The sequence below is a fragment of the Oncorhynchus keta genome, chromosome 11 (assembly GCF_023373465.1).
Source record: "Oncorhynchus keta strain PuntledgeMale-10-30-2019 chromosome 11, Oket_V2, whole genome shotgun sequence".
Lineage (NCBI taxonomy): Eukaryota > Metazoa > Chordata > Actinopteri > Salmoniformes > Salmonidae > Oncorhynchus > Oncorhynchus keta.
This window is the reverse complement of record NC_068431.1, coordinates 10,178,607-10,191,895: the sequence shown is the minus strand read 5'-3', so window position 1 is coordinate 10,191,895 and position 13,289 is coordinate 10,178,607. Positions and strand designations below refer to the sequence as shown.

Here is a 13,289-nt window from a genome sequence, read left to right as displayed (position 1 = left end):
ACTCCATGATGTAGGCTAAATGTCCATAAGCCATTTAACAAACTATAACGGACTAACATTTGAGTTGGAGTTGATTCCAAGGCAACACATAAAATACCGTAAATACAACTTGAAGCAACCACATATTCCGCCATGGAGCATGTTCTGATTGGCCAAGCATCGACACACCCACAACTTGTTTATTCATCGAACCCCCACAAAACCCATCAAATATTAGCTCACTGTTTTACTCCTCTCAAACTTGATAAATGTGAAAGTTAAAATAGCACAAATATTTCTGACACACCCCTGAACCTATAGCACTACCGCCTGCGCTTAGATTGACCCTTTTGTTAAAAGAGTCCATAATATTCATTGTCATATGAATTGTCAAATGTCATAAGAGATTTCCTGTTAAAATGTGTATGCACAAACGTTATAAATGCCATATACTGGTAGAGAAACAGATTGAGTGAATTATATAATACAAATCATGATTTCTGATTTTGTTTCCTTCTAGCCAAATTACAGAATTGCAATCAACACCAGAGTATTACAACACTTTACTGCAAAGCGTTGAAGAAATTATGAAGTCTGAGGAACAGGATGATGACACACTAAAGAAGAAAGATGCCTCGTTGACATATCAAGGTCGTCGATATGCCAAGAAGTCGAAGTGTTGTAAGTTTTCCCTTCACCATGTCTGCATACAATATGTGCCTCTTATTCAATTACTAGGAAAAACTAAACATACAACATACAATGGATTGTAGATATTGAGGATTTTGGAAACTTCCCAATCTATGCTGGAGCAGAGGAAGAAACTGTTGAGGAAAAACTTCTGAAACTGAGCAAAACTAAACGGATACCTCCCACAACAAGGTATGCAGACAACTGCTCAGGCTTGTAAAACTTGTCACTGTCAAACCATCCACATTTCATAATAAAAACCACAATATAACAAGCATTTACATAAACATTTACATCTAGTTAGTTTTTTTGCTCCAAGAGACAAATTACAGTGCATTCGGAAGGTATTCAGACCCCCTGATTTTTTTCCCACATTTTGTTACGTTAAAGCCTTATTCTAAAATGTATTAAATTAATAAAGAATCTTCCTCAATCTACACACAATACCCCATAATGACATGGCGAAAACAGGTTTTTAGAAATGTACATCAGTATTCAGACCCTTTGCTATGAAACTCGAAATTGAGCTCAGGTGCATCCTGTTTCCATTGATCATCTATGAGATATTTCTACAACTTGATTGGAGTCCACATGTGGTAAATTCAATTGATAGGACATGATTTGGAAAGGCACACACCTGTCTATATAATGTCCCACAGTTGACAGTGCATGTCAGAGAAAAAAACAAGCCATGAGGTCGAAGGATTTATCTGTAGAGCTCCGAGACAGGACTGTGTCGAGGCACCGATCTGGGGAATGGTAGTTAAACATTTCGGCAGCATTGAAGGTCCTCAAGAACATTGTGGCCTCCTTCATTCTTAAATGGAAGAAGTTTGGAACCACCAAGGCTCTTCCTAGAGCTGGCTGCCCTGCCAAACTGAGCAATCGTGGGAGAAGGGCTATGGTCAGGGATGTGACCAAGAACCCAATGGTCACTCTGACAGAGCTCCAGAGTTCCTCTGTGGAGATGGGAGAATCTTACAGAATGACAACCATCTCTCCAGCACAACCGATCAGGCCTTTATGATAGAGTGCCAGACGGAAGCCACTCCTCAGTAAAGGGCACATGACAGCACAGTTGGAGTTTGCCGAAAGGCACCTAAAGACTCTCAGACCATGATAAACAATATTCTCTGGTCTGGTGAAACCAAGATTGAACACTTTTGCCTGAATGCCAAGCGTCACATCTGGAGGAAACCTGGCACCATCCCTATGGTGAAGCATGGTGGTGGCAGCATCATGCTGTGGGGATGTTTTTCAGGGGAAGGGACTGAGAGACTAGTCAGGATCGAGGGAAAGATGAACGGAGCAAAGTACAGAGAGATCCTTGATGAAAACCTGCTCTCAGACTGGGGCGAAGGTTCACCTTCCAACAGGACAACGACCCTAATCACACAGCCAAGACAACACAGAAATGGCTTCAGGACAAATTTCTGAATGTCCATGAGTGGCCCAGCTAGAGCCCGGACTTGAAACCGATCGAACATCTCTGGAGAGACCTGAAAATAGCTGTGCAGCGACACTCCCCATCCAACCTGACAGAGCTTGACAGGATCTGCAGAGATGAACGGGATAAATTCCTCAAATACAGGTGTGCTAAGCTTGTTGCGTCATACCCAGGAAGACTTGAGGCTGTAATCTCTGCCAGACATACGTAAACAAAGTACTGAGTAAAGGGTCTGAATACTTATGGAAATGTTATGTTTCCGTTTTTTTTAAATACATTTGCAAAAAAAATCTAAAAATCTGTTTTTGTTTTGTCATTATGAGATATTGTGTGTAGATTGACGAGGGAAAAAAATATTTAATACATTTTGAAGTAAGGCTATAACGTAACTAAATTTGGAAAAAGTCAAGGGGTCTAAATACTTTCCGAATGCACTGAATGTCTGTAACAAATTAATCGAATAAAACTTTATTTGTCACGTGCGCCGAATACAACACGTTTCGACCTGAAAGTGAAATGCTTACTTACAAGCCCTTAAAACCCACAGTGCAGTTCAAGAAATATAGGTAATCAAATATTTACTAAATAAACTAAAGTAAATTAAAAAATAGTGTGAGAAGTTGCAACCTCTTTTTTTAGAACTGCGCAAGAGAGATTAGCAGAGTTTTTCTCCAGATCCTGTCCTTCAGTGTATATAATGCTTAATGTTTCATTGAGACAAACTGACAGACAGTGTGTTCTAAATGACTTGAAATAATAGTATGTTATGGGACTTGATGACAGTGCTCTGCTCTGTAATGAAAATGTTTTTTTTTTGTTTTTTCTAGATATAGTGGTGCCATTTTGCCTAGCAATCCACTGTACATCCGATGGGAATGTTTCCGATTTGTTTTGGCCATAACGGTCAGCATCAATAGCTCTCTTCTTTTTGCTTTTCTCCACTACAAAAAGGAACTCTGGATTTTGTCCTATATTCTGGGCCTTTTTTGCTGGATTGACATTTATATCCGTTTGCATGTTGCTTTTTACAAGGACAATCTCAAAGTGGACACGCTGGAAACGGCAAAGCACTATGTGAAGACAAGCTTTCTAATAGATCTCATCAGCTGTTTTCCTTGGGAAGTTATTGGTTGGATGGTGGTTTCCCCTTTTGACGAGAATGGATTTTACTCCAACAGTGAAGCGCTGCACCTATATGCATATCTCAGAGCCCCTCATCTTCTCCAGTTATATCGGATTCCTCTTGCATTTTCATTCTGGCAATCAGGGATTGCAACCGAAAAGACGATTGTCACATTTGCTAAGTTCTTTCTGTATTGCGTCCTTTTTCTTCACTTCAGCACTTGCATCGTTTTTGCAATTGTATGCCCTCCAGCAGACTTGTTTGGTGACACAACCAATTACTTATTGCCTATGGTAAAGCACAACTGTTCATCACAGTCCTGGGCATATCACATGGACTACACGTTTAACGTGGTGTATGGTAGGTTCTAACTCAACTCGTTTGTTTTACTGCTACTATTGTTTTACTACTATCTTAACCATATACAGTACCAGTCAAAAGTTTGGACACAGAATGCCCAGAGTGTGCTAAGCTGTCATCAAGGCCACGGGTGGCTACTTTGAAGAATCTAAAATATATTTTGATTTGTTTAACACTTTTTTGGTTACTACCTGATTCTATATGTGTTATTTCATAGGTTTGATGTCTTCATTATTATCCTACAATGTAGAAAATAGTACAAATAAAGAAAAACCCTTGAATGAGTAGGTGTGTCCAAACTTTTGACTGGTATTGTATAATATCATTAAATTACACTACAACATAAGTTATCAAAAATATTTTTTTTAGAAAGTGTGTAACTTACTTGAGAACTTTGTATTGTCATGGAAACTCTTCTTCCCCTCAGAAACGGCTACCTTCACAGAACTGTATTGCATAAGTTTATATTTTGCAACTGCAACGCTCAGTGGTGTAGGCTATGGTGATATACATCCTTATCTAACCTCTATGGTAAGGTTATTCAAATGACAGTTTTAGGATCAATGAAGTAAACAACTCAAGATCACAGCAATATTTTTTTTAAAGCTACTGTAAAAGGTTTATACGGTTATTATTAAATGTACAGTATTCGAAAGGAATTGTATTGTTTGTTTTTTGTGTGTGTATTTGCAGAAAATTACCATGGTCTTCATAATGGTGTCTGGAGCATTGTATTGTGGTTATGTGGCTGGTACATTTGCTGCTATGTTAGCCAATGCAGATGCTACAAGGGCAGCTTTTACTGAGAAAAAGGAAAGCATACAACTATTCTTGAAGGTAAGGTTTTTATTTTTGTAGATGTGATATCGTTTGTAACTTCTGTTCCTTACCTGTTGTATGTTTTGAGGTCTCATTATGTGCAATTCTCTGCCTTAGAGTCAGAATATTACAGGGCATCTATATCACAATACTGTGAACTTCTATGCTTTCAAATGGATAAGAACGAAAGGAATAGACCAAGACACACTGTTTGAGTATTTGCCATCATCTCTACTCGGAGATATATCTACCATTATCTACTCTGACCTTATTGCAAAGGTACATTTATCAATAGATTTTTTATCAGGTTAGAATACCTTGATTTAATGTTGTGACTGAAGTACATATACCGGTATACACTTCTTCTTATTATTATTGTTTAATTTTAGGCATTTGGACTTGATATCAAGAGGAAGCAGCGAAGGAACCTAGTGGCACAACATTTATCCCCACTCGAGAGAACATTATCTGGAAAGCTTGATGTAAAATCATTTTTACTTTTTTCAGCTAATAAATCTTTTCTTCAAATCTTTTCTACATAATTAATTCTGGAAGCTAAGTTTCTTTTTGTTCTGCCAACTCTACAGGGACCCTTTTTTCACAAAATACTGAGAAAAGAGAGTGTGGACCAATTGGAAACAGATGGAGGATTCATTCGGTTACTAGCTAGACAGATTCGACCGTGCCTTTACAGAGCTAATGACCTGATATGCAAAAGAAATGACTTTGGATCTGAGGTGTGACACACGGCCCTGCTGTGTTAAGGTTTCTATGTTCTATGACAGCAGGGCTCCATCCCAATTACAGAACGGGTGTACATGAGATTGTTGCTGTTGCTCTTCACCATATTTGTTATTACTAGCATTTTTTTCTTCTTAGATGTATTTCATTGAAAAGGGAGAAGTAGAAGTCTTGTCACAGGACGAGTTGACTGTTATCATCAAACTGAATGCCGGACAATACTTTGGAGAAGGAAGCCTTCTGTTTGCAGAACCTCGTGCAACCACAATAAGGCATGAGGCTTTTGATGACTAAAAGCATAATTTTCTCACATTTAAATATAAAACTGTGTCTGATCAATTATACTGTTTTCTTGTGTGTCCCAGGGCTGCCACAAATTGTGATCTGTATGTCCTCTCCAAGAAAAGCCTTGATGAAACTGTCAAATACTATCCAGACATTTGCAAACAGATCAAGAAAGCTGCAGAAACGAAACGTGAACAGCTACTGCAAAGAACAATGGACATGTCAAAAGTTCAGAAGAATGTTTCAGCAACTGACATACTTATGAATGACACCGGATGTAAGTTGGCTGGCATTACTTCAGAAATGTTGCTATATTCATGTGTTGATGAAATAGAAAGTCAGGCAAAAGCAAATCTATGTAACTTTTATAATTATTGTATTTGTACTGAGGCACCCTACCACACATTTTTAAACTGCCCACAAAAATGTTTTGGTGCCAACATTTTTTTTTTTTTTTTTTTTTTTTTTTATCTTTCAAGTTATAGGAAAAAGCTTTGCTTAGCTCTTTGGTGTAGTATTGCTGCAGCAAACATATTTATTATAATTGTAGCTTTTATGGGTTGCACCATTTATACATGAGCCATTTGTTTCGTCCATCAGATATAAAGCTTTACAAGACATGCATGGCAGAAGAGGAAAATAAAGCAAAGTTTAAAGACTTGCCATTTCATGTCCGAATTAAGACAAGCATCACTCAATTCTTGATCAGTTTTCTGTTGAATGTCATCAGAATCCACAACACAACAATCAATCCGGAAAGCACAGTACGTGTTGTGTATCAGTACACATCTTGCCTTCTGATCATCATTCTGTTTTGGGCGATAACATATATGGTAGGTGGTACACATTGTTCTCGGAATTAGAATTCGTTGTCGCATAATGGTTTGCTATATCCATTAGCGGCCTATTGTATTATTGACCTCAAGGTAAAATATCAGTCAAATATAATATTAATCTTTATGAATATTCGTGTTGGTACACTTGAGATGTAAGTAGTATAAGAAAATATGAATAATTGATTTCCCTCAATTTCAGCCATCTGTGTTCAATCTTGACCGAGGCATCTTTTTGTTAACTATGATTATCGAATACATTCAAATGATTGAGGTGAGAGACGCAGCTCACGAATTTGTCAGTAATCTAAATAACCACCTTAGGGTCCTTTCAGTCTGTTGAAACATTGTGTTTCCATAAATTATAATGTACACTACACCCACCTTGTTGTATTACGGATTTGTTTTTCAGTCTGCGTGTGATTACATAAAACATTTTTTTTTCTTTTAGATCATTTTGAAATTTCATATTTGCTTCTATGATGAAAGTGGATCATACATCTCAGACTACAGATCTGTGTCACTGAGCTATATGACGAGGAAAGTGGGATACATTTATGATGTCATATGCTCATTCCCATATGCATTTACAATTTTGCACCTCATGAATCAAGTGTCACCGTCAGCATTTCTGCCCATAATAGTATATGTTCGCACTTTTCATCTACTCCGGATTCTGACTGTACTTGTCTTCATGCACAAGGAGGAGCAATCCATCATAACTAAGTATATGCATTATGTTTTTGTTAAATTTAGCATGTTCTCAATGCTGTTTTTACCAGTATGTGTTTAACAGTTGTGTAATACAATTTCCCACAGTCAAGTTGTTGATTGGTGTTATCCCAAGTCTTTTGCCTCTAATCTATTTTCTCTTCTCTCGTTTTACATTGACAGCTTACTTGCCATACGAATCATCAAGTACTTGGTCCATGCAATCCTGTTTGTCCACTGTACCGCAGTTTTATTTCTTTTATTTGCTTTGCATGGTGGCTTTATTTCATGGGTTGTCAACACAGAAGGTCAGCTAAAATGGATAAAGCATGATGAATGATTAAATTAGTTTTATTAATGAAAATAAATAAATGAATATAATTCATGTATTAATTACAATACATTTATTAGACTTTTGACAGCTTTTAGTATGACATGCAACATTTCTGAGTTTCTAAATATGTAAACACTAGATTTATTTGTGTTGTTTTAATGTTTTGTTTTTACAGAAGTGTTTTACCTCCCTGATATTTACACCTACTCCGTATATTGGACTTTAGCAACTTACACAACAACAGGCTATGGTGATATCCGTGCAGTGACATACAGAGAATTGTTATTCTCCGTTTTGATAATGATTCTTTCCAAGATGCAAGTCAGTTATAATATGGGACTTCTCTCATCCACTCAAACAAACAAGCAATCACTTCAAGTGGCGTATGAAGAGAAGCTGCAGGTATTATTAACAAAATACTCAGACTAGAATTTAACAAACTTTTTCAGAGTCAACTTTTGATTTATTGCAATTCAGTTTTCAAAAGCTGAAAATTAGGTACTGTTGCGAGAGACCTATGCATTTGGGTGACTCATTATCTTTCTTTTAATGCAGGCAGTCCAAAACTACATGATGGATGAGAACATTCCATCGGCGCTGCAAAATCGCGTAATCCGATTCTACAATTACCGATGGACACGCACCAAAGGGATGGATTCAGAAGAATTGTTCAAAGATACACCTCATTGTATGAAAGTTGAAATTTTCTCAAGGTAACTAGCAAGGCATCAATACGTCTGCAACTGCTTAGTGATGAAATGTTAAACTGTTACATACTGTACCAAACTACTGCTTCATTTGACGAATGATGTGTACAAAAGAAGACCATGTAGCATGTGATTATAAAACACTATTCTTTTCTCACCATTTTAGAATAAGCGTGAATCTACTGAAGAAAAATCAGCTCTTCACTCACCTCTCAGAAACATTCCTGCGACACTTGGCAACGAAAATGTTGCTGAAAAGCTACACCTCTGGTAAACATGAGCATCATGGGCTAAATACTAACTTGACATTCACCTGCATAACTTCACATTTTGCGCTAGTAGTCTGCAGGGTGTATGGTCGGCCCATTTCACTTTCTTTCTTAACTAAGATTCTGCACCTAACCACTTCTGAGGAATAATCTGACGGTGTGTACATTACCACATGAGTTATTCACAACTATTTTGAGTGGGGAACAGTGTATACTTTTCGGTATACATGCTGAAATGCGATCTCTTCTAGGGGAATACATCAATAGAAGGGGAGACTCTGGCCGTGGCATGTTGCTGATCCTGATTGGTAAGGTGAAACTTTGCTCATGGAGAACTGGAAAGGAGGCCATTGAGTATCTTACAACTGGAGCCGCATTGGGAGTTGACTTGCTGCTGAAATCCAAGTTGTGTAGATACACTGCCATTGCTGATAACTATGTGGATATATTTTTCCTGTCAAAAGAGCACTTTGAAGAAGTTGGGTCGTATTACCCAGATGTCATGAATAAGCTGCTAAAGAGAGCCTCAAACGTTATCAACATGTACTAACTAACTGACTTAGGTACCCCCTTTCCCTACTAAGGTATACAGGCTGGAAAGAACTCCTTTGTAATTCTGTTTACATTTTTTTTGTGACCAAAGATGACTTGTTGACTGAAAATATACTATTATAGAATATATATTTATATCCGTTTAAGTAAATAATCTAGATGTATAGCAATAATTGACGAAATAAATGTCTCAACTGTTTTAAATATGCTGGAACCCAATGTGAATAAAGTGTACTTATTGTTTAACTGGATTGGTTCAATATATATTCATTGAAGTGAATGAATGAAGAATGATTTAAGTGTTTTTACCCTTTATGTGCCTGAAAAAAACAGCACTACGAACTATGGCCCTTAGGAAAGAAGGGGATGATGGGAGCATTTGTAGTTCTCTTCTTGAACAGCAGAGGGCCCAATTGATTCATACAAGTTACACTAGCCACGTGTGCCTTTTTGTTTGTCGAGGTCATTTCAATGTTCTGCTCTAAGAACCAAAAGCCAGCACATAAATGATCTAGTTTTTCATGCATTTTAATAGTGTGATTTCCTGCCAATAATCCCCAGATTCCATAAACATAACATTGCAGTGAATTAATAATCAATCATTATGTTTTGACATTTTAATGGAAAAGTAGGTGAAAAAGTGTGTTTGATGGTCAGTCACAATTGTGACCGGTGGAATAAAGTTACGTATACTGAATTAACATATTTCTCCTATGCAGTTATAAAAGTTGTTATATATCCCAACCCAGTTATTAACACATTTAAAACTCTGTCACTAGCAGTCCCCAGCCCAGTTATTAACACATTTAAAACTCTGTCACTAGCAGTCCCCAGCATTGCCACTAGAATGCCCTGTCACATTCTAGTGTGACTATTTTACACATCAAAAACCCTTACACAACACGATATGAATACTGAGAGCAAAGACAACAAGACAACAACCATCAACGTATTTCAACATTGTTACTTTAGTTCAACATGTGCTGAAACATTAATATTGTAACTTTATTTTAACAGTTGAACTTGTACTTTAGTGCAATATTTATTGTAACATTGTCATTGTGACATTTTAGTGCAACATTCACTAACAAATGTATAGCAGTCATGTGAGTCATTCCCACTGAACATAAAGGTAACATTTAGGATAGAAGTAGCCTGTAGAATATTCATTAAAGTAGAGGCCTACACTGAATAAAATACAATTATATATATATATATATATATATATATATATATATTATTTTTTTTGAAAGCGCCACTGGACAATGAGTGCTTTTATAGATGTATATATATATATATATATATATCATAGAGTTAGGCTTCAGAACCAAGTTCAAGATTAGTTTGTGCATCACTGTTTTGAACTACGATCAGTCAGACCTACTGTCATACAGGATGTCTTGAATCAATTGACCTTCTTTTCCAAAAACATTTCAGTCATTTTGATTGTCTTTTTCGTCGACTTTTCTTTTCTTCCTAGGGTCCGTTGTACTGCTTCTCCTCACTCTTTATCGACTTTTCTATTTTTCTTTTATTGTCTTTTTCAACCCTTTTTCATTCGGTCTTATCTCCTTTTCTACTGTCCATGGTATATCTTGAAGCACTCAATGTGCAGTGGCGCTTTGCATTTCTCACATGCATAGGTAGTACGACTTCTGTGGAACCGGTGCATCGTGTTGATTGGCCAGTGAGAAGCTTTGTCATATCTTGCCTGATCTTCAACAGTAGCAACCAGTAAAGATCTCCTTCCATGGCTCAGTGGTTTTGTGCCAAACTTTTGCATATTTGGGCTGTATTCTATGTGTTTTGGAATCACATCAGTGGCAGGCCTCTTCGATCGTTTGAACGCTCAATCTTTATTTTTGACCACCTGCAGCTTTTCCCTTGGCTCTTCTGGCTGACCCCCGTGGCTTATAGAGGCCCTTGGCTCTTCTGGCTGACCCCCGTGGCTTATAGAGGCCCTTGGCTCTTCTGGCTGACCCCCGTGGCTTATAGAGGCCCTTGGCTCTTCTGGCTGACCCCCGTGGCTTATAGAGGCCCTTGGCTCTTCTGGCTGACCCCCGTGGCTTATAGAGGCCCTTGGCTCTTCTGGCTGACCCCCGTGGCTTATAGAGGCCCTTGGCTCTTCTGGCTGACCCCCGTGGCTTATAGAGGCCCTTGGCTCTTCTGGCTGACCCCGTGGCTTATAGAGGCCCTTGGCTCTTCTGGCTGACCCCGTGGCTTATAGAGGCCCTTGGCTCTTCTGGCTGACCCCCGTGGCTTATAGAGGCCCTTGGCTCTTCTGGCTGACCCCCGTGGCTTATAGAGGCCCTTGGCTCTTCTGGCTGACCCCCGTGGCTTATAGAGGCCCTTGGCTCTTCTGGCTGACCCCCGTGGCTTATAGAGGCCCTTGGCTCTTCTGGCTGACCCCCGTGGCTTATAGAGGCCCTTGGCTCTTCTGGCTGACCCCCGTGGCTTATAGAGGCCCTTGGCTCTTCTGGCTGACCCCCGTGGCTTATAGAGGCCCTTGGCTCTTCTGGCTGACCCCCGTGGCTTATAGAGGCCCTTGGCTCTTCTGGCTGACCCCCGTGGCTTATAGAGGCCCTTGGCTCTTCTGGCTGACCCCCGTGGCTTATAGAGGCCCTTGGCTCTTCTGGCTGACCCCCGTGGCTTATAGAGGCCCTTGGCTCTTCTGGCTGACCCCCGTGGCTTAGAGAGGCCCTTGGCTCTTCTGGCTGACCCCCGTGGCTTATAGAGGCCCTTGGCTCTTCTGACTGGACCCTCTGGCGGGTAGAGGCCCTTGGCTTTTCATTAACAACAATGGAGGGGAGTGGAGGAGGTTGTGGATGGGGGAGGGTGGTGAGGGGTAGGTCATCATCACTGATAACGTTGTTCCTGTCATGGTCTGTTTGCATAGGTTCAGCATATGCATTCAACAGCCTGGCTGGCAAATGGCCTGTCCATAGTCCATATCTGACTCATCGCTGTCACAATCACTCAGGACAGCATCCTTCTCATTGTGAGGGATAACTGCAATGTTGCATGCCTTGTCTGGGCAGTCACCTAGATCCAACATATCCAGAACTTGACTCAAAGTGAAACTAAAAGAAAGAACAGAGTAGAAAGTTAGGTAAAACAAGAACTATGTATGTGTATAACTATGTGTATACCTAGATGCACTGTGTTATCCCGCCTGTCACTATTGTTGCCGTCAACATGTTTACACATTCTATGACCACACTGCACAAAGTTGAGTAATTGCAAATGCATATATCAAAACTAGACACCTTAAAGATGATGTGTACCAAACATCTTTGTCCTAACTTTATGTTAACATACTTTACTAACCTTTTGTTTGGGAACTTTGATGCAGCCATCCTCTTCTCATGGTGCAACCAGGAAGTAAACAGCTCTTGTCATGTGACAATTTACACTAAACATGTGACACTGCACATCATTCATTGAGACCCTTTATTATTTAAATATTTACTGGAAATGCATTGATAGATCAGTCAGTAACATTTTTACAGCCTTATAACTGAAAACGTTTTTTTACGGTCACTATTGTGACCGATGGGATTAAATAGGTTAATCTCCACAGGACAGTCCACAAAAATAAAGATAAACTTGATATCTTCTTACACGGAACAAAAATATAAACGCAACATGTAAAGTGTTGGTCCCATGTTTCAAGAGCTGAAATAAAAGATCCAAGAAATGTTCCATACGCACAAAAAGTTTATTTCTCTTAAATTTTGACCACAAATTAGTTTACATTCCTGTTTGTGAGCATTTCTCCTTTGCCAAAATAATCCATCCACCTGACAGGTGTGGCATATCAAGAAGCTGATTAAACAACATGATCATTACACTGGTGCACCTTGTGCTGGGGACAATAAAAGGCCACTCTAAAATGTCAATTTTTGTAACACAACGCCACGGATGCTTCAAGTTTTGAGTGAGTGTGCAATTGGCATGCTGACTGCAGGAATGTCAACCAAAGCTATTGCCAGAGAATTGAATGTTCATTTCCCTACCATAAACTGCCTCCAACGTCGTTTTAGAGACCGGCCTCACAACCGCCAAGCATGTGCAACCACGCCAGCCCAGGACCTCCACATCCGGCTTCTTCACCTGCGGGATCGTCTGAGACCAGCCACCCCGACAGCTGAAGAAATTGGGTTTTCCCAACTGAAGAATTTCTGCGCAAACTGTAAAAAAACGTCTCAGGGAAGCTCATCTGCGTGCTCGTCGTCCTTAACGTCCTGACAGCAGTTTGGCGTTGTAACCAACTTCAGTGGGTTACAACTGGAATGATAGAGAACCGTGCTCTTCACAGATTCATCCTGGTTTCAACTGTACCGGGCAGATGTCAGACAGCGTGTACAGAGTGTGAACAGAATGCCCCATGCTATTCATCTGCCACCATCACCTCATGTTTCAGCATGATAATGCATTGC

At 39.4% G+C, this 13,289-nt stretch overlaps 2 protein-coding genes across 2 annotated transcripts in view; one reads left to right on the top strand and one right to left on the bottom strand.

Annotated features, from left to right (window-relative positions):
- LOC118389781 (uncharacterized) overlaps nt 1-9,101 on the top strand; it is a 32,067-nt gene extending 22,966 nt beyond the window's left edge. The window contains exons 25-42 of the mRNA XM_035779626.2: nt 500-660; nt 753-861; nt 2,944-3,599; nt 4,027-4,130; nt 4,293-4,436; nt 4,536-4,697; nt 4,808-4,900; nt 5,006-5,155; nt 5,298-5,431; nt 5,525-5,721; nt 6,045-6,277; nt 6,480-6,551; nt 6,729-7,003; nt 7,172-7,296; nt 7,498-7,724; nt 7,878-8,035; nt 8,196-8,299; nt 8,550-9,101. Coding sequence (XP_035635519.2) covers nt 500-660; nt 753-861; nt 2,944-3,599; nt 4,027-4,130; nt 4,293-4,436; nt 4,536-4,697; nt 4,808-4,900; nt 5,006-5,155; nt 5,298-5,431; nt 5,525-5,721; nt 6,045-6,277; nt 6,480-6,551; nt 6,729-7,003; nt 7,172-7,296; nt 7,498-7,724; nt 7,878-8,035; nt 8,196-8,299; nt 8,550-8,848 — 3,403 coding nt within the window. The 3' untranslated portion in view covers nt 8,849-9,101. The remainder of the gene's footprint in view (nt 1-499; nt 661-752; nt 862-2,943; nt 3,600-4,026; nt 4,131-4,292; nt 4,437-4,535; nt 4,698-4,807; nt 4,901-5,005; nt 5,156-5,297; nt 5,432-5,524; nt 5,722-6,044; nt 6,278-6,479; nt 6,552-6,728; nt 7,004-7,171; nt 7,297-7,497; nt 7,725-7,877; nt 8,036-8,195; nt 8,300-8,549) is intronic.
- Nucleotides 9,102-11,033: 1,932 nt separating this feature from the next.
- Nucleotides 11,034-12,219, bottom strand: LOC127906221 (PGC-1 and ERR-induced regulator in muscle protein 1-like). The gene is made up of 2 exons (XM_052457508.1): nt 12,178-12,219; nt 11,034-11,930 (listed from the first exon to the last, which is right to left on the bottom strand). The coding sequence occupies exon 2, from the start codon at nt 11,742-11,744 to the stop codon at nt 11,034-11,036; it is 711 nt and encodes a 236-aa protein (XP_052313468.1). The 5' UTR covers nt 11,745-11,930; nt 12,178-12,219.
- Nucleotides 12,220-13,289: the final 1,070 nt, after the last annotated feature.

Coding starts and splice junctions, on each gene's coding strand:
- LOC127906221 (XM_052457508.1), bottom strand. CDS start 11,744: ATGCAAACAGACCATGACAGGAACAACGTTATCAGTGATGATGACCTA.